The sequence below is a fragment of the Talpa occidentalis genome, unplaced genomic scaffold (genome assembly GCF_014898055.3).
Source record: "Talpa occidentalis isolate TD23 unplaced genomic scaffold, MPIMG_talOcc4v2.1 talOcc4.10, whole genome shotgun sequence".
Lineage (NCBI taxonomy): Eukaryota > Metazoa > Chordata > Mammalia > Eulipotyphla > Talpidae > Talpa > Talpa occidentalis.
This window is the reverse complement of record NW_023600993.1, coordinates 60804690-60825357: the sequence shown is the minus strand read 5'-3', so window position 1 is coordinate 60825357 and position 20668 is coordinate 60804690. Positions and strand designations below refer to the sequence as shown.

Genomic DNA, 20668 nt, shown 5'->3' with positions numbered 1-20668 from the left:
TCCCTTCCATCCTGAATATCTAGGGTGTGTTTGTAACAGTTGTTTGAACATATCATTGTGTGTTTGTTTCTTCATGTCTGTCACTCTAGCTCTATTATTAGGGATTTATTTTTTCTCCTGACTATGGGTAATATTTTCCTACATTTGTTTGTATGATTAATTTTTTATTTTTTCTTTCTTTTATTATTATTATTATTTTAAAGATTTATTTATTTATTTATACAAGAACCCGGGTACAGGCCAGAAGCGCGGGAGGGTGAGAGGAGTCACCAGAGACAAGAGTGGGGAACAGAACAGGCAGACTGAGGAACTACACTGCTGAGGGGAGCAGCCGGCGAGACAGGAGAGGTCTGCTTTGCGATGTGGGACCGTCGCTGGCCGGCGGGGATCCAATGGGCGCTGCAGAGGCTGTGGACAGTTTCACAGCGCGGCGCTCAACCACCTGCGCCACAAGGACAGGCCCTGTTTGTATGATAATTTTTTATTGAGCCCCTGTTTTAAACTTTGGTTTGTTGGTTGCTGGAACTTCTTATGTTTATAGTGTTAAATTTTGTTTTAGCACATTAATTAGTGGATATCACTTGAACATTTTTAATCTTTTTTTGAGCAAGTCCAGAGCAACTTTTAGAGGAAATCTAATTCACTCTAACTTCGAAGCGTTAATTCCTTCTGAAGATGCTACCTGATACCCCATATACTAACCTTCCTTCATTCTAGTTTGTGGTGACATGAATCATTTCCTTCCCTGTTTGACTTTCAGAGAATGATGCTGTAGGTCCTTTAAAGTCAATCTTTCCCGGGCCTCCCTGGTGGTGCAGCGGTTGAGCGGTGGGTTGAGAAGCTGCCCGCAGCCTCTGCAGCGCCGGTTCGATCCCTGGCTGCCGGGCAAGGGTCCCACATGGCGCGACAGACCTCTCCTGCCTCGCCAGCTGCTCCCCTCAGTACTTTGTCAGTCTGCCTGTTCTGCTCTCTGCTCTGGCTCTGGTGAATTCTCTCACTCTCTCGCTCTTCTGACTGTACGCAGTGCGTGTATAAATAAATAAATAAAATCTTAAAAAAATAAATAAAGTCAATCTTTCCTCAGCTTCAGTTGTTTCCTCTTAAGAATGCACAGGTAAGGGCCTCCCCAGTGGTGCAGCGGGTTGAGCACAGCGCTGTAAAGCTGTCCGCAGCCTCTGCAGCGCTGGTCCGATTCCAGGCAGGCCAGGGAGATTCCCACATGGCGCTGCAGACCTCTCCTGTCTCACCCGCTGCTCCCCTCAGCAGTGCTTTCGGTCTCTCTGCCTGTTTGGCTCCCCGCTCTGTCTCTGGTGAATCCTCTCACCTCCCGCCCCTCTGGCCTGTACCCCAGTTCTTGTATAAATAAATACATCTTTAAAAAAAAATGCACAGATAAGTACTGAAAGACCTGTGTTTCCTCTTACCCAGCTCTCCAAAGACTCTTTCTGAAGTTCCCTCCTTTCTGGTATCCTATTTTGCAAATTCTGGATGGCTTAATATTAAACTATATGTGGATTTCTTTGGTCCATGACTCACCCATAAATATGTTTTATTTCCAAATAGACGATTTTCTAGGGTGTTATTTAAAGTGCTTGAATTTTTTAAGATTTATATTATGGTATAGTATGTGGTACTGTTATAAATATTCCTAGCAAAAAGGTATATTCATGTATGTCTAGTAAATTAATTTGGTAATTATGCTGTTTCATTACACCATATCTAGTTGTGTATATACTATAACCCTGAATATAGTTGTCCTGTTAATTGACAGTTTATGATGATGTCTACTGATAGGAGTCACAAGGAGATATTTTACTAATAGTACTTTCGCAAATAAAAATCTATGTTTAGGGCCTTCCCTGGTGGTGCAACCGTTGAGCGCCAGTTCATTCCCTGTCTGCCGGAGAGGGTCCCACAAAAAAAAAAAAAATATATATGTTTAGCAGAATGGTCACCCAAATGAATCTAATATTGTTAATAACATACTATTGTATAATATTGTAACTAAAGAACTAATATTGTAACTAAATTAACCATTGTAACTAAATTAGCTATTGTTAATAAATAATAAATTTCCTCAAATAGGATGCTGCTACATTATCAATATAAATTTTTTACCTTTTCTGAAAATCACATATAAACATAGGTCAGAATAAGAGCTGTGTCAGTAACAGTTGTGTTAGACACAAAACAAAGAAGCAAATAAAAACAATGGATCTATTATCCAAAGAAGGAGGATGTAGGAATTCAAAATCACATCAATGTTTTGTTTATGAAAGGCATTCTAAATTACAATTGATAATTGCAATTCATTAAAAATGTCTATAAAATGGTTTTCTCAGTGATTCATGAGCTCTGTCACAATCAACTGTTTCCTGTGCATAATGTATCAACAAATTTGGTGAGTAGTATGCAGATCAGATTAGTCGTCCTCTAGCATTAGGTGTGAAGATTCTAAAGTCTGTCTCTTTATATATTCTTCATCATGGAGACAATTCTCCTGAACCTGTTTTTAAATATTCTCAAGCAGTTTCTGAAATGTATGCCTACCCATTTTCAGGTGGTTCTTATTATTGTTGCCATCATCTTGGTGTATTAGATCAGTATAATCGTTCATTAGAATATGGGTATTTTCTCTAATATGCTGTCACTTCTACTTCCTTGTTAGTCTTGAAACCTGTCACTTCTCTGTGCTATGTGGCTTTAATTTCTTTATGCTATGTTGCAATTTTCAGGTTCTCAATTTATCATCTATATTATTTCCTGAAAGTAAATCTTCATTTTCTAGTTGCTGCCCTTTAAGGAATACATTGTCTATTTCCATTCTCTGCATGTTATATGTGTACTATTTCATAAAGAAGTGATTAAATTTCTCTTTAACATCACCTTTAATGTTTTTAGAATCTGACTCAATGGGAAATTTAACTACTGTACACTACATTGTTCATTGGTTCTTCTGGCAATAAATTGCCTTTTACATTAAGATTGTCCCTCACCAGCAATGTGATGAATGCCTTAATATCTTAGAATTTCCTAACATTCAACAAATCTAACAAGAGATGACTGCAGATATACAGATTCTAAGTAATGTAAAAAATGAAATTTCAGAAATTCCCCTTTCTTTCCAGGATTTTCATGCTTTGTCTTTCTTTTGAGATTATTGTGGCCATTTTTGTTGGTGCAGAGCTGACACTGATAGCTGCTGCTGTTGCGTTACCCTTGACTTACTTTTGTAGAACCATAGCTATTAATGTACTACAGAGAATGTGAGGGAATGCTTCAGAGAATGCAAGAAATAAACATATCAGTGAATATAATGATTGTACTTTCATATCTTGCTTCTGTCCTAATCTCTTATGCATCTGGGTTTCCAAATAAACATATACTTTTCTTTTTTCACATATTATATGTTTCTCACTTGGGTATTTTCTGTATTTTTTTGTATATTTGTGCTTTATCATGTATATTTTATTTTTTTAAAGATTTATTTATTTATGCATACAAGAACTGGGGTACAGGCCAGAGGTGCGGTGGGGTGAGAAGATTCACCAGAGACAGAGTGGGGAACAGAACAGGCAGATTGACTGAACTATACTACTGAGGGGAGCGGCAGGCAAGTCAGGAGTGATCTGCTGTGCCATGTGGGTAGCTCCCTGGCCGGCACAAACTCATGCTGCGGAGGCTGTGGATAGCTTCATTAGTACTGTGCTTAACCCCTTGTGCCACCAGGGAGGCCCTTTATCATATATATTTTCTTCTCATTTTTCTATCAGTAGTAGTAGCCCAGTTCTTCAGTACTACCTTTAATTGTGCTTAATCTGCTACTGTACCCATGTTCTCACTTTATTGTACTTTTCTCAGGCCTACTTAGTGATACAGTATTGAAAAGTGCAAAAGCCATTAAAACAGAGTAAAATTGTACTCAAAACAGTGCTAAGGGGGAGTAATAAAATAACAGTATTACAACAGGGTCAAGGGCAAGTGCCCAATGTGGAGAACAGGTCACCATCAGTGGGTTCTTACCCATGCACTCAATTGTAAGACCTCCCAGGCCCAGTTTCTGACAACAGGATTTATTTAACAAGCAGGTGATTGGGGTAAATTAAAAAGTTTCTAAGGCCACAGGGACCAACTGTCTCATCCCAGGACCCCCAGTATCCAAAACAAAGTCCACCTATAGAAGATGAGGTGATATAGCAGCAGCCCCTGGCAGCAGTATGGAGCCTGGGTAGGTTGTCAGACCAGACAGCAACAGTCAAGGACATCAGGACCTGGTCCAGAGGACCAGAGGCTGTGGGCAGTTGTTTGAGGTGCTGGGCCAAGCCCGACAGTGCTCCTTGCAGGTGATATCAGAGGTGGGGATGGAGACAGGTATAGCAGACATGTCTCTGTGCAGACCTATAGAGGTCTGTATGTCTAGGAGTCATCTAGAAGTCTTATGGAGGTCTGTGGAGGTTGATTGAATACCCTGATGAACTTGATATTTCTCTATTCAGAGACCAGAAGCAGAATCCTTCTTCTTTTATGGTGGTCTAATAAATACTACCTTCTCAGAGGCCAGGAGTAGAATGTTTCTTCTTTTGCCGGAAGTTGACTGCTGACTGAATTTTTGTTCAAAGGTGGTCCAATGATTCCTTCCTCTTTGAAAGCTGGGAGCGTACTGTATCAAACTTGCTCTGCTCTGCTTTATAATCCCTTTCAGAATCCCTTATCCTACAAGTGTAATTGGGTTGTTTTCATTCCTAAGCTTCTGACTGGACCATTATGCACCAATCAGCTTGTTTTCCATTTTCAATTGAAATAATAAACTAGTCAAGCACTTGATTGATCCATTTAGGATCTTAGAGACAGATTGAAAAGGAGAAAAGAGCCCGGCCTGGCCTGTATTCAGGTCAGGGCAGGTTTCTGGGTCTGTTTGCTTTGGGGAACCATAGTTTGAGTCAGCCTCACTGAGGTTGGGAGTGAACGAATCCACACGGAGTGTGGGCTGAGGCTGGTGTGCCTCAATCCCAACAAAGTCACCTTGACTTATGTCTTCTGTAGGCCATGGTGATCCAGTTTCACTAGAACTAACCCCCGCCGACAATTTTCTAATTTCACATTTTGCTATTTAAATTTCTTTATAACAGTTGTCAACTTATCTTTTTTCTTTCTGAATATTTTATGCACTCTCCCAATATCTGTACATATTCAGTTTATGTCTCTTTATTTTCTCTCATTTCTGCTGATTCTCACTCATGGTGCATTTTCTCCTTATATGTTTGGCTACTATTGATTGTTCTTGGACATTACATTTTAAAAGATATTGTTGGAATTTATTTGAAACTTACTTTCTTCCAAAGAAGTTTTGTTTGTATGTGCCTGATTCCTTGGAATGATATAATCTTAATACCAGTTCAAGAGTTGAAGTTTTATCATTTACTTGGATTATGTCAGACTGTAGTCTGCTCAAGTCCTTTTAATATTAATCTACTCCTACTTTTTCTTTTTTTAAGATTTATTTATTTATGCATACAGGAACTGGGATACAGGCCAGAGGTGCGAGGGGTGAGAGGATTCACCAGAGACAGAGTGGGGAACAGAACAGGCAGATCGACAGACATACACTGCTGAGGGGAGCAGCGGGCGAGTCAAGAGAGGTCTGCTGTGCCAGATCCCTAGCTGGCCTGGGATTGAACTGGTGCTGCAGAGGTTGTGGAAAGCTTCATAGGTTGCTTTTTAACCCCTTGTGCCACCAGGGAGGTCTTACTCCTACTTCTAAGGCACAAGACTTCAGATATTCAGCTGGGGATTTTCATAGATCAGTTTCAACTTTTGATCTTTTGAGAACATTAAAGGTTCAGCTAAGTTTCAGTTTCCACTTCAAAATAACGAATTCCCGTAAAATCAAAGTGTGCCTAGGTGCTAGACTTAAACTTCAGACTTTCTATCCTCTCAATGACCCAGTAATTTCTCTACACCTTAATGATACTTTGACAGTTTGAGAAAAAAATAAATATTAATCTAACTTTTTTCCTAGTTGGAAGTATTGCCTCATGTTACTTTGCTAGCTTCCACTACTGGAAGTATATCTGGTTTATTTTGTCATAAAAAAATCTAAATTTACTGAAAATTTAAATAAGCATTCACACAACAAGCTCTTACCTTTGAATACGAATTCTAAAATAGATAGCTAGATAAAACACAGAGTCTTGCTGTGTATTTGGTGTAGTTGCAGCTTTGATGGCATAAGTGACACCAATAACTTCAGTCTTTTACAATGTCCATTTTTAATTGCTCTCAATGGACTTTTTTACAGGAACAATGGATTCTTTAAAAAGAGTCAGGAGATGGAATAAGTGAAACTAATAAATACAATTTTCCTTTAGCTTTGCAACCAAATTTAGCCTTTTATCTGTATTTGGAATAGCTTCTAGCAAGTCAGATTACTCCCGTTTCTAATGTTATGTTTTTCTTATAAAGAAAGGACTTGAAGGGCCTCCCTGGTGGTGCAAGGGGTTAAGATGCAACCTATAAAGATATCCGCAGCCACTGCAGCACAAGTTCGATCCCCAGCCAGGGAGCTACCCACATGGTGCAGCAGACCTCTCCTGACTCACTGGCTGCTCCTTTCAGCAGTGTATTTCAGTTAATCCTCCTGTTCTGTTCTCCACTCTGTCTCTGGTGAATCCTCTCACCCCTCTCACCTCTTATATGCATAAATAATTCTTAAAAAAAAAGAAAAGACATGAAGCCTTGGTAGAGCTGCATGGCATCTTGTCCAAAGTATTTTAAATAGTTTTTTGTTCCGTAGTCATGAACCATAGTGTCACTGATTATTCTGGGAATGACTCAACTCCTTTACGGTACAATTAAAAAGGTCAATTTTGGAGGGAGATGTGGAAAAATAAATTAATCTGATCCATAACTGCAAATAAATTCTGCAGCTCAATTTTAGGAAGGAGTACATATAGGATTATAGAAATGGAAATTGATTCCTTAAAATATTCATATCTTTAATGCTAATACGTATGGGGTTTCTGATTGGGATCATACAAATATTCTAAAATTACATTTAGATGTCAGTTGTACCATCCTCTGAATATCTTTATAACTAATCATTTTAAATACTTTAAATAGGTTAATTTATGGTATGTAAGTATATCTCAGTAAAGCTATTTTACACAAAATACTTGTCATATCTGTGTATTCTTTATTAGGATATCTAAATATCAAAATTTCATAGATTATAAAGTGCATGTAGGAAAATGACAATGAATATAATCCTTAAACTAAGGAAGATATCGAGATTTCAACTTAGTTTTCATATTTACTATGTGATCGAAGTCAGTTACTTAACACCACTGGTTTTCAGCTTTTTCAGATAAAATGAGCATAAATAACACTATCTTGTCCAGAAGGAGAAAGAAAAGCGGGATTCTTGCTCATCTGATGTATTTTGGGAACACTATTAGTGAAAATTAAGATAGGACAAGGAAAAGAAGCAGTGAGAATATGGTTTCAGCTGAAGATTAACTTTAGTCTGTTCCCTCAAGAACTCAGGGATTGCCCGATATCTCAGGGGGGCAGTTTGGGACAATGTAGTCCTCCAAAGTGATAGTGCTGCCCCTTGCTGCTAATGGGAGAGGTTGCACTTGACAGTAAAGGGAAACTAAATTGGGTGCTATTTGGGTCTACTTCGATGATGCATACTAAGCAATGATAGTGAAGATATGCACAGTGACTGGTTCAAAGAGATACTTAATAATGGTAGCTTTTTAGTAGGTGATAAAATATAAAATATAGAGAGAAAAAGTGAATTAATTATAAATATTGCATATCATCCAATAAGAAAATCTTACTGTATATGTTGATTTCTCATCAAATATATTTGTGTGACTTATTGAGCACCCTTCATGCTGAATTTGTAAAGGTTTGACTTTCAGTGGGCTTGTCCAACCTGAAAACAAAAGAGCATGTGTTTTGGGTTAAAAATGAAATAGAATTATCTTTTTTCATCAAAAAATTTCCTTCAGAAAGCTAATCTGTGTGATGTTAATCAATTTTTAATGAATTATCTAACTTTCCTCAGCAGTGAGAATAGAATAGCTCTGGAAGTTACATGTTAATATTTAATGATGCATGGGCCTCCCCAGTGGCGCAGTGGTTGAGCGCTGGGCTGCGAAGCTGCCCACAGCCTCTGCAGCACCGGTTCGATCCCCGGCCCCTGGGCGAGGGTCCCACATGGCGCACAGACCTCTCCTGCCATGCCCGCTGCTCCCCTCAGCAGTGTACTTCAGTCCTTCTGCCTGTTCTGTTCCCTGCTCTGGCTCTGGTGAATTCTCTCACCCTCCCACGCTTCTGACTGTACCCAGTGTTTGTATAAATAAATTAGAAAAAAAATAGAAAAAAATATTTAATGATGCATAATTTTTGTAATTTATTATTATTGGAAAATATTTATTGGGTACGATGAATCTATTTATGCACATGCAGTGTCGGTTACTATGCAGATAATTAATCTAATGATACAAGTCTAACAGACTAGTACATATAAAAACAATCTTTAATATTTCTTGACCATAAATGGAAATGGATTAATATATATAAAGATGGAAATCAGATTTCCTGATTTTGAGCTCCTCATGAAGAAATGGAAAATAAAAATATGTTAGTAGAAAATTTTAACATAGAAGTGTTTGACAAGTGTAGTAATAGTTGGGCTCTGAGTGCCATGGGATTGCAGAGGATGAACACCTGAGTCAGATTGTAAGGAGTTAGGCACGTCTTCGATAAGTTAACATCTGATCTAATTTTGACAAAGACAGTCATTCTAGGTAAGGAGACAGCAGGGTTATCTTGCTTGTGAGAGATAGCAACTTTTGTAGGAAGTTAAAAGAAATGGGTATAGATATATCATTAAATGACAGTCAGAGAATGTGGAAGGTGAACAAGAGAGGTCGGTCAGAATCAGGACATGAAAGTTCTGTACTTAACCTCCAGGTGGATTGTTTTAATCACAGAGATGACAGTTCTGGTCATTTCCATAGGTAATCTTTTTCCTAGCTCATTGGAGCTTCTATCTTATTCTTTTACTTCTTAGCTTTGCCCGATGAATTGATCTCACTTGGCAATGGGGGAATTGAAAAGTTGCAATGTGGGAGTTAGGTGGACAGGGATGTAGAATTTGGTGAGATGGATTTTGAGAAGGATTTGGGTAACAGGAGCAACATGCCAAATTAGTGTAGGTTCATACCTGCCTCCAAAGGTCTAAATAAGGTATATACTTTCTGGTTGAGGGGCCAGCATGACCTCATGAATTATTTGACCCATCCAAGACTCATTTTCCTCATCAAACATCCATTCTCAGAGGTTTGAAAATAACAATTAATGTATGTAAGATAGTTTGCAAAATTTCTGACATGTAATTAAAGTGCACAATGCATTTAACATTTATATCAATAATTATTAGTATCTGTGATTGTAATGCAGTGATACCATTTCATGATTCAGTCAATATTTGAGTAACAAACTCTAGAGAGAATCTGTAAAGGGAACTGGCAAAGGGGAGATGGGAAGGTAGTGGACACTGTTGGCTAGAAGGGGAATTGAAGAAATTAGTGGGTGAGAAGTCCTTGGGGATGCATCACTGCTGACTTTGGAAATAGAGGAGGCCACATGTGAAAGAATGCATGCAGCATGTAGGAGGAGAGAGTAATCCCTGCTTGTCAATGAGCAAGGAAGTGAGCACTTAAGATGCAAGGAATGAATTTTCTAACAGCCTCACTGAGTCTATAAATATGTGTAGATTTCCCCCACCCTCTAGATAAGAGCCAAGAGTGCCCTTGATTAGGGTAGAGTAAGAACCTAATAGAAAATTCAGTGGATGGTCCTACCCAGAATTCTGATTCGCAAAACTGTGAGCTAATAAATGGATTTGTTTTAGACTGTTAAATTAGCTATGATAACGATTAAAGAAAGAAGACAGTGGGGAAGGGAACATAATGGATTACAGTGGAAAACTATATGTGCTTTGGTGGTGGGAAAATTATGGTGACCACAAGTGAGGGGAGAAATTCTTCTACTGTGAGAAAAATAATGGACAAGGATGCTTAAAAAATAAAATAGAAAAAAAAAAGCAATAGAAAAAGTAGAGGTAGCAGTGAGAAGTCAAGAAAAATGAAACAGGGCTGTATTGAATAATTTCAATTTTATTTCTTATTCATTATATATATATATATTTATTATATACATCTTCCCTTATTTAATTTTATTTTTTTTAAAGATTTATTTATTTATGCATACAAGAACTGGGATATAGGCCAGAAGGTGTGGGGGGAGGTGAGAAGATTCACCAGGGACAGATTGGGGAGCAGAACAGGCAGACTGACTGAAATACACCGCTGAAGGGAGCAGCGGGCCAGAAAGGAGAGGTCTGCTGCACCATGTGGGTAGCTCCCTGGCCAGCTGGGCATCAAACTCTTGCTGCAGAGGCTGTGGATAGCTTCACAGTGCTGTGCTTAACTCCTTGTGTAACCAGGGAGGCCTCCATTTTATTTTTTTTATAGTGACTTTTCTTGCACGCAAATTTATTTCTTTGTGTGGTTAAATCTACTCTTATTTTCCTTCATGAGTTATTCTACCTTAATTCTTTTTAAACATTTTCTAAAGAAAATTTAAATCTTATTTGAAACTTTTTTACATTATTTTTTATTTTTTCCCTTGTATCTCCTTATTCCCTCCCCTTCCCGTAAGTATGGTTATCATAGTTTCCCCACCACCAAACCACCAGCAGTCCCCCACCATAGTCTATTGTGCATTCCCTGCTGTTTCTTCCTTCCACATCACTCTCCTTCTCCTCTCCTCAATGTCTCAGATCTATGGTCAGCTTACAAGAGTTGGTTTGACTTTGATTTCTCTGTATTCCACATATAAGTGAAACCATCTGCTGACTTCCTTTACTACATGTAATTCTTTCAAACTCCCACCATTTTTTCAAAGATTTATTTTATTTATTTATGCATAGAAGAACTGGGGTGTAAGCCAGAGTTGCGGGCGTTGAGTGGATTCACCAGAGACAGAGTGGGGAGCAGAATGAGGGGATCTACTGAAATACACTGTGGAGGGGAGCAGCAGATGAGACAGGAGGAGAGAGGGTTAGCTCCCTGGCTGGGGATCGAGCTCGTGTAGCAATGGCTTGAGATGGGTTGATAGCAACGAGAATTTAAACCCTGAGCCACTAGGGAGACCCAAACCCCCATCACTTTGTTGAAAATGGCTGCATTTCATCCCTTCTTATGGTTACATAATACTTCCTTATGTGCATGTATCACATTTTCTTGATCCAATCATCTATCATTGGTCATTTAGACTGCGTCCATATCTCTGCTATTATAAATAATGCTACCATATATATCATAGAATATATAGATTTTTGTGTTGATCATTTCACCTTCTTTGGAACTGTGACCAAGAGCAGAATTGCTGGGTTGTACAGTGTTTAGTTTAAGGTAAATCAGGTTTTTTTTTTCCATAATTGTTGCGACAGTGTAGAAGGGTTCATTTTTCTCACCATGCTCTCTAGCACTGCTGGGTATGAGATGGTATCTCATTGTGGTTTTGACACTTGGTTTTTGCAAGTGATGATGAATGTTTTTGTCATATGTCTATTATCCTTTTATATAGCATTTTTTGATGAATCGTGTTCATATTTGCTGTCCTTTTTATTCATTGGGCTATTCGTTTTTTTAATGTGAGGCTTTTTTTTTTTACAATCTTAGATATTAACCCCTTATCAATTATATTATGTGACTATTTTTACCCTTTCATAGAGTGCCTTTTAAATCATATTGTATTTTCTTTCACTGTCTAAAAGCTTTTTAATTTGAGGTAATCCCAATTATTTATTTTTGCTTTTATGTCTCTAGCCATAGGGTTCTTATCACCAAAAATCTTCATCATTGATATCATAGGGTATATCCCCAATGTGTTCTTCAGTATATTTTATTGTTGTAGGTCTCATATCTAAATCTTTAAACCATTTAGATTTTATTTTTGTGAATGAGATTAGGGAGTGATCCAATTTCAAGCTTTTGTGTGTGGCTTTCCAGTTTTCCAAACACCATTATTAAAGAGACTATCTTTTCCCCATTGTATGATCATAGCTCTTTTATCATAAATTAGGTACTAGTTTGTATATGGATTTCTGGACTTTCAATTCCATTTACTGATTCATTTATTTATTTGTGTGCCAAATACTATATTTTTTAGTACTATTACTTTATAATATAGATAATATACCTCGGATTCTCTTCTCTATCCTCAGGTTTGCTTTTACAATTCAAGCCTTTTTTGTGGTTCCTTATACACTTCATATGTTTTGTTCAATTTTTATGAAACATAATTGCTGGTGTTTTGATGGATATTGTGTTAAATTTTAGGCAGAATAGTCATTTTAATTGATTCTCCCCATCCATGAACAAGAAATCTCTTTTCATCTCCTATGATGACCGAGATCTTCTAATACAGTTTTGTAGTTTTCATTGTATAAATTTTTCTACTCTTTAAGTCTTGATTATTTTTGATTCAGTTTTGCATAGAATTTCCTTCTTTTCCTTATCATTCATCATTTGTACATAAAAATACAACAGATATTTTTATGTTGATTTTACTACCTGTCACTTTGCTGTATTCATTTATTTTTCCAATAAATTTGGAGTCTTTACGATTTTCTGTATCTTTTTTTTTTTTAAATTTCAGAGAAGAGGCATTAAGGAGTCATGCCATAAGTTTATTTACAAACATATTTAGTATATTGAGTTCAACAGTTTGGCTTTTCAAAGAAATTGCACTTCTTAAAATGATCCTCTTCATATCTGTTTCATGGATGAACTAAAATGTCCTTATTTCTTAAGCAGCTGGTGTCTTAATATAAAGAAAGGTGCAGCAAACCCAGAACCGAAGTACACAGTCCTCATAAATAGTAACCGACACTTGTTTTCCACAGAAAATGGCAAATTCTTCCCTGGGCCCTCCTCATAGTGGCTCCTGCGGACCACAGAGGTCATGAATCCCTGGATGCTTTGTCCCGACATAGCGCAGTCTGGAGCTCTGCAAAAGACGCAGAGACCAAACTTGGGCGAAATGGCGGCGACCCAAGTAATAAGCTTTTTTTCTGTATCTTGTCCTGTGCAAATAGTGACAGTTCTACTTCTTCTATTCCAGACTGGATTTCCTTTATTTTCTGTTATCTGATTGCTCTATCCAACATCTTTAATATTAAACAGAGTGGTGACAGTGGGTATCCTTGTCTTACTCCTGATCTTTAAGGAAAGCTTTCAGTTTTTCACCATTAAATATTATATTGGTTGAAGGTTTGTGATACCTGATCTGTATTATGTAGAGGTAGGTTCCTTCTATTCTCTCCTTGTCTAGTTTTTGTCATAAATGGGTGCTAAACCTAATCAAATGCTTCCTCTGCATCTATTGACATTTTCAAATAATTTTTCTTTACTTTCTGGTAATGATTTCGTACACTGATTGACTTATGTGTATTAAACAATCTTACACTCCTGGGACAAATCCCAGTTGATCGTGGTGTATAAGCTTTATGATATATTAATTTATTTGGCTTGCTAGTACTCTTTTCAAGATTTTTGCATCAGTCTTCATCAGGGATATTGGTCTATAATTTTCTTCCCTTGTTGCTGTCCATATCTGGTTTTAGGTATTGTCGCCATAAAAAAATATTCTTCCAATAAAAAGTATCGGGGAGCATTCTCTCTTATTGTATTTTTAAGAAAACAATTTGAGTAGGATGAGCATTATTTATTTTTTTAATTTTTTTTTTAAAGATTTATTTATTTACTTATACAAGCACTGGGTGCAGTCAGAAGTGCAGAAGGGTGAGAGAATTCACCAGAGCCTGAGCGGAGAGCAGAACAGGCAGACTGACAAAATACACTCCTGAGGGGAGCAGTGGGTGTGGCAGGAGAGGTCTGCACGCCATGTGGAACCCTCACTGGTGGCTGGGGATTGAACCAGCACTGCAGAGGCTGCAGGCAGCTTCACAGCCCAGCACTCAACCACTGCGCCTGAGCATTATTTCTTGCTTAAAGTTTTTAAAGATTTTTTTTTTTAAATTTACTTCTGTAAGCACTGGGGGGACAATCAGAAGCAAGGGGGGTGAGAGAATTCACCAGAGCCAGAGCAGGGGACAGAACAGGCAGACTGACGAAATACACTGCTGAGGGGAGCAGCGAGCGCGGCAGGAGAGGTCTGTCGAGCCATGTGGGACTCTCACGGGTGGCCTGGGATCGAATCTGCGCTGCAGAGGCTGCAGGCAGCCTCGCAGCCCAGCGCTCAACTGCTGCACCACCAGGGAAGGCCCTTGCTTAAAGTTTTGATAAAATTCTTTTGTGAAGTCTCTGTTCCTGGGCTTTTGTTTTGGGGAATATTTTTTATTACTGTTTCATTTTCCATGCTTATGATCAGTTTATTCAAAACATCTGCTTCTTCCTGGGTTAGTTTTTGTAGATTACATTGATATAGAAAATTTCCTTGTTTCTTCAAATTATAGAACATAACAATAATACAATGAACACTGGTTCATTGTAATCTGATATGGTTCTTTTTATTTCTGTGCTGTCTGTTGTGATGTCTACTCTTTCATGTATGATTTTATTAATGGTTTCTTTTTTTTTAAATGTAGCTAGATGTTTATCAATTTCCCTGAAGATCTATTTCCCCCCTTTACTTCCACACTTTATTTCCTTCCTTCTACTAAATTTGGGTCTTGCTTTTTCCTCTTTTACAAATTGCTTTAGATTATTGGATATAATAAATATTGGATTATTTATTGGAGGCTTTTCTTGATTCTTATGTGGTCTGTATTACAATTATCTTTTCCCTTAACAGTGTTTTTGCTGCATCCCATTGATTATGGTACCTTGAACCATAATTTCCATTCATCTTAAGTACTTTTTAATGTTTTGATTTCTCTCTTATCAAATAGCTATGAAACAACCTGTTGTTTAGTCTCCATGTATTTATAATTTTTCCAGTTTTTTTTCAACTTAATAGATGATAGAGATAATGCTAGGTACAATTTTGATATTTGTTGTTTTATTGAAAATTGACTTTTGTTCCAACATATATGTTATTGAAAATGTTTCATGTGCATGTGCATTTGAAATATGTATGCAATTAGTTCTTGGGAGTATTATGTAGGTATCTATTAGCTCCACTTGGTTTTGCATCTCCATTAAGGCTATTGTTTTCTTATTTATTATTCATCTTGTTGATTTTTTCCATATAGTAAGTAGGGGTCCTTTTGTATTATTGGGTTGCTGTCAATCTCTTCAGTTCTGTTATTGTCTAATGTATCTCAGCTCTCCATCATTCAGTGCACATATATTTGTGTTACTTCTTCTTGTTGTGTTGGACCTCTAATCAAAATATAGTGCCTTTTTTTTTTCCCTATTACCTTTCTTATTTGGAAAGGAGCCAGTATTTTATCAGATATGACTGATAAAGCATAACTTTTTTTTTTTAAAAGATGTATTTCTTTATACAAAAACCAGGGTACAGGCCAGATGTGCAAGAGGGTGAGAGGATTCACCAGAGACAGAGTGGGAAACGGAACAGGCAGAGCAGCCGGTGAGACAGGAGAGGTCTGCTCACCATGTGGCTATCTCCATGGCCAGTGGGGATCGAACCAGCACTGCAGAGGCTGCTGACAGCTTCACAGCGCTGCACTCAACCGCCTGTGCCACCAGGGAGGCCCAGAAAAAGCATAACTCTTATCCTATGCTTGCATATCTCCAAATTCCTTTCTGGTTCAAAAGGGGGTATATGGAGGCTGGGGCTGGGAAGACTTATTTTGTGGGTCTTTTCCTTTATTTTTAACCCTCTTCCTAATCCCAAGTGACTATAGTTTTTCTGTGAAGTGGTAGGAATCATGATCTCCACTGCTCCAACAAATAGTAGAAGTACTATTCCTCCAGACAGTGCTTCTGTTGGTGTCTAGGCTATGACTGGCTCCTAAAGAACCTGGTGGAAGGTGCTGTACCTCTGACACTAGGGCAAGCTTAGCATCTCTCACTACAGCATTTGCTCTTTTCTACATTCTCAAAGAGGTTCACCTCTTTCATTTCCTATCACACACACTTCCACACAGTCATATTACATGCACCTTTCATTGGAAGTATTTCTCATCACTTCTGTGACCTCTCTGTAAATTCTTATGGAGGAACCAAAAAATGCAGCTGCCAGTAAGGGGTCATCAGTTCTGTTCCCAGGGTTCTGGTGGAGCTGTTTTTGCCGGGGTTGCTTCTCTTCAGCTTTTATATATACTATTCTTTTCAAACTCCACCCCCCAAATATACTTTCAACTACTTTTCTATTTTCTATTTCATCTCAGCCCCTTTCATCTCACCTCTTTCATAACCATTAATATATTTATTTTTTCAATGGAGTGAGAAAGATACAGAGAAATTCCACACAATTACCAAAGTTAAATATAATTTATTTAAATTATAACTAGGTTATCTATATATCTATATATCTAGAGTAAATTATATGACATGCTTTGTGTTGGTCACTTATATTATTAAATATATTTTTTATAAAACAAAGTGTTTTACAAATAGATTTAGAAAATGCTTATCATTATTACTTTCCCCTTAGAATATGTAACTAAAAATAATAATTCCTCTTAGCGATGATTTTGTTAGATTAACTGCTAACTAGTAAACATTATACCCATACACTTGTCCTATGTTTAAATACTTAAAAATTAAAAAGTCTATCTCATTTTATTTACCTCCAAGTCTTGCTCTGATGGAAATATCTGGTGTTGCTCTGGAATTCCATCTCCTGTCCTGTTTTAGTTCTTCTAATATATTTTTTTGCCTTTTTAGTGTTGCCTGAAATCCTGAGTCTGGTCTGGGAACTCGATGTTGAGGTTTCACATCACTGAAATCTACCAGGTTTGGTATGGTTCTGCCAAAACCAGGCTTTAAATCAGCATCACCGCCAGGACTCATAAACCCAGAACAGACATCACCTAAGGGCACATCATCTCGAAGTGGAAATAATGGGTAATGTGGCCCATATGGTGGGGGATAAGGATAGTGTAAATGATAGTCTGGTAGGTCTGAAGAGGGATAAGGGTGAAATTTAAGAAACACAGGGTTGCATTTCTTTTCAATTCTGCAATAGTTATGTCTATCTTCAACACCTTTCACAAAAGGCATGTTTATTTTTCTTAAGAGATTCCAGTAGTGTGGGTAATCTATATTCTCAACAGCCTTTTTCCCTGAACGGATGAATCTTTCAGAGATACTTATCTTTCCAGGAGTATACTGTGAATCCGAATCCATGGCTTTTCTTAGAATTCTCAGTTATTGTAAATTAAGTGCTTCTTATGACACTTTTTATTTTAAACTATAAAAACACAATTTTCCAGGGATTGAGCATTGGTTAATATAACTTAGAGAACAGAGTTATTGAATTGACTTTTAAAATGTTGATTTTTTTTTTAAGTCAATTTTTTTTTTCTCTTCTAGAGGAAGGTATAGTATGGCAAAGGAATAAGACAGACAAGACAAAACAGAACTGTTGTATCTTGGCAACGGTTAGAACTGTTAACACATTAGAGTACTTAGTATATACATCATAATTAAATTCTTAAGAAAAACAAAAATAGCTTCAGTGGCAAGATTTCCATTTTAGCTTTTTCCTCAATGCTCAGGAAAACTGCTCATTTTTTATCTACTTTTAGGTTTTGCCATATGTTAATATTTTATAGGTAAAAGATACCAAAGTTTATAAATAAAATAATCAGTGGCAACATATTTTATAAAAGTATATACTTGACTACAATTAAGAATTTACTTTACAGATATAATTATAAAACATTAGTACTTATTTTATTAAGGTTAAATCATTATATCTAATATTTTATGACAGTAATTTACAATTTATAGTCAAAAGTTCATCTTTTTCATGCCCTAAATTATTCTTACTTCTTGCTACCATGATGTCTAGAGTAAAAGCAAAGATGGTTTTAAGCTCATTACTGAAAATAATAGGATGTCATTTATTTGTTCACATGCAAAATAGATATCAATATTCTATTCATTTTAAAACATTTCAATAATTTCATCTTGCATGAAACTATTACAGGAATTTCAAATACAGTCTACACTTAGGGTTGTTGGTAGGTTACTGGAAACTCCATTATAAGTGACATGACTTAAAACAGGTGTGGTTGAGATATTTTATTCTTACCAATGTTATATGGAAATAATGTCAAACTAAACTTTGAGGTACTGATATATTAGAATTTAGGTACAAAAGCCCCTATCATCCTTACTGCAGCAAAAAATGCAAATATGAATAAGAGATGTACTTTCTGATTTTCATCATTAGAATCATACCACATGTTAAATTAAGAGTCCAAAATCACATCCCATTCTCAGGTGGACTATTAGAAATTTCCACTGAAAATAAAGACAGGTGGGATTGATGAACTGAAGTAAATTCTTGATGACAGAAAACAAAGATTACAAGATTTAGCATAATCTAAACAGTCCCTTCCATCTTTTTTTTTTTTTTTAACTTTTTAGAGAAATCATTTATTCAGCAGTTCAAATAGTAGCCAACTCAAAATTCTCAGTTCTGATTTTATGTTTGGGTGTCTCTGAAACAACCGACAGTACTTTAGGTTTCTCTCATTTTTTGAAAATCAAGATCAATCTTGACTTATCGTAAACATTGTTAAAATGTTTCACAATAAGCATACCCCTTTGGGCATACTTATATTGGAAGAGAAATTTGACAGATACTGCCAACGTTTCAATTTTTAAAAATTAGACTTAGCATTTCTACTTTGTCGAAAAACCTGCACATGCCCTAGAGAAATGTATACGGTGTTCACCGAAGCATTTTTTTGGAATAGCAATAGGAAAGTCTGAATGACCAACAGTAATTATAAAATACATTATGGAGTATTATACAATGGGATGCCACTTATGTACCTTCCATCTTTTATCCCTGAGAAGTCTACAATCAAATATTCAGTTGGTAAAAAGCATATAGTGCAGGTTTGTTTACAAAAAAAAAAAAAGAGGACTTTTAGCAGGATATATGTCCAGACAAAGATAGTGACTGATTTCACTCTATTCAGTAAAATATCTGTTTATTAAATGGGCACAAGGTAACTGCAAGATCTTAACCAAAAAACTGGTTGGATCCAAGTTATTGAGGCCTTTGTTTACTCAAATATGCTTGAACTGGCTAAATATAATTTAGAACTTTATACAGACTAGAAAAAAATTCAAAAGGAATAAATTGTACTGTGTAGTCAACACAATATTAATAGACAACTTATGGAATATGCAGAAGTTTCTTCAATTTGTTATTAATAACCAAGTTCTTAGAATATTTATATAGTCCTTAAGAAACGTTTCCATTCTGATCCTAAGTCAAGAATCAGCCCCTTTTCTTCTCTGCTGGGTTATTATATATGTCAGGGTCTATTCTAGGAATTAAGATTAAAATAGTAGCAAAACAGGTAAGATCTTGGCTTTGAAAAGCTAAGCACAAAGCACATAAATCAGGTCAAACGTTAAGAGAGCACAGAGTTCAATCTGTGTTGCAACCATCATACACCTAAAGGCATTGCATTTTGAGTTAAACAATCAAATAAGTGGGGTGGTTGATTAGGTGGTTAGGCTGTCAGTTTGAATTCCCTTAATTGGAGTTTGGTTAACCCAGTGAGAGCTTTTAGTCAATTCAGTGATACTCATTTCTTCCTATTAGGATTATCTTCAGTTGTTTAAATTCTTTCTATTGAAACACTGCACTAGATTTATTTCTAGCACAGCTCTGCTACATTTAAGTAAAATTTTCCAGCTGCAGAAAAGACAAGATTCTCTTTCAAGTTCATTGTGTAAATGCCCTCTTAGGCTGATAGCTGGTTTTAGGTTTCTGAATTTGCATGATCTTTCAGGTTGAGTGCTGCAGGAAAGTCAGTATTAGCTAAGGTAATTTTGTTAGTGTGACCAAGCACATGCATGGATCCCCAAACTTGCATTCTCTGAAGGAATCTGGCTATGCATATGCATAAAGGCAAAGCAGACATTTAGTGTGAGAGAACTTTAACAGAGTTAGTGGGGAGGAGGAGGTGGGGAGGTTAGTGGGGAGAAACGTAAGGTTGGCCAGACACCGGGCCTCATAGGCTGAATGGCTTGCCACAAGTCTAAGGCACCTTCTCTTGAAACCATAGAAAAAGTGTTCTGAAGCAGGGCCTCAAAAATGGGACAAAAGGTGATTCCCACGTCAAGTTAACTAACAGCTGCCATTGCCAGCCTCCCCATACGTCTCTCACCCAAGTTTCTCTTCTAAGTGTCTCTTCTAAGAGTCTCTCCCATGTCTCACCACCAAGCCGGGTGGCTTCTTCCATATTTCCTTACCAATAGAACCAGGGTACAAAGTGGGCCACAGGACAAGAGAAATACCTTTTTTCCCCTATCTTCCATATTATTATTTTTTTTTTTTTAAGATTTATTTATACAAGAACCAGGGGATGCACGGGAGGGTGAGAGGAATCACCAGAGACAGAGCGGGGAACAAACCAGGCAGACTGACAAAATACACTGCTGAGGGAAGCAGCGGGTGGACAGAA

At 37.1% G+C, this 20668-nt stretch overlaps 2 protein-coding genes across 4 annotated transcripts in view; both read right to left on the bottom strand.

Moving 5' to 3' along the window:
• SPATA48 (spermatogenesis associated 48) overlaps window positions 1-17788 on the bottom strand; it is a 69840-nt gene extending 52052 nt beyond the window's left edge. Inside the window, exons 1-2 of one of the 3 annotated variants that reach the window (XM_037493336.2) lie at window positions 16802-17786; window positions 7842-7939 (exon numbers count right to left, since the gene is read on the bottom strand). In XM_037493336.2, the coding sequence (XP_037349233.1) occupies window positions 7842-7939; window positions 16802-17360 (657 nt within the window). In that variant the 5' untranslated portion in view covers window positions 17361-17786. Of the gene's footprint in view, window positions 1-7841; window positions 7940-16801 lie in introns of all 3 variants that reach the window. The other 2 variants (XM_037493328.2, XM_054695815.1) reach the window with 2 other exon arrangements.
• LOC119231648 (cytochrome c oxidase subunit 7C, mitochondrial-like) lies at window positions 12735-13073 on the bottom strand. Its single transcript, XM_037493347.2, has one exon. It carries the CDS (start codon window positions 13071-13073, stop codon window positions 12882-12884), a length of 192 nt encoding a protein of 63 aa, XP_037349244.1. The 3' UTR covers window positions 12735-12881.
• Window positions 17789-20668: the final 2880 nt, after the last annotated feature.

Excerpts from the sequence above, each read along its gene's own strand:
- LOC119231648 (XM_037493347.2), bottom strand. The coding sequence starts at position 13,073 with ATGTCGGGACAAAGCATCCAGGGATTCATGACCTCTGTGGTCCGCAGG.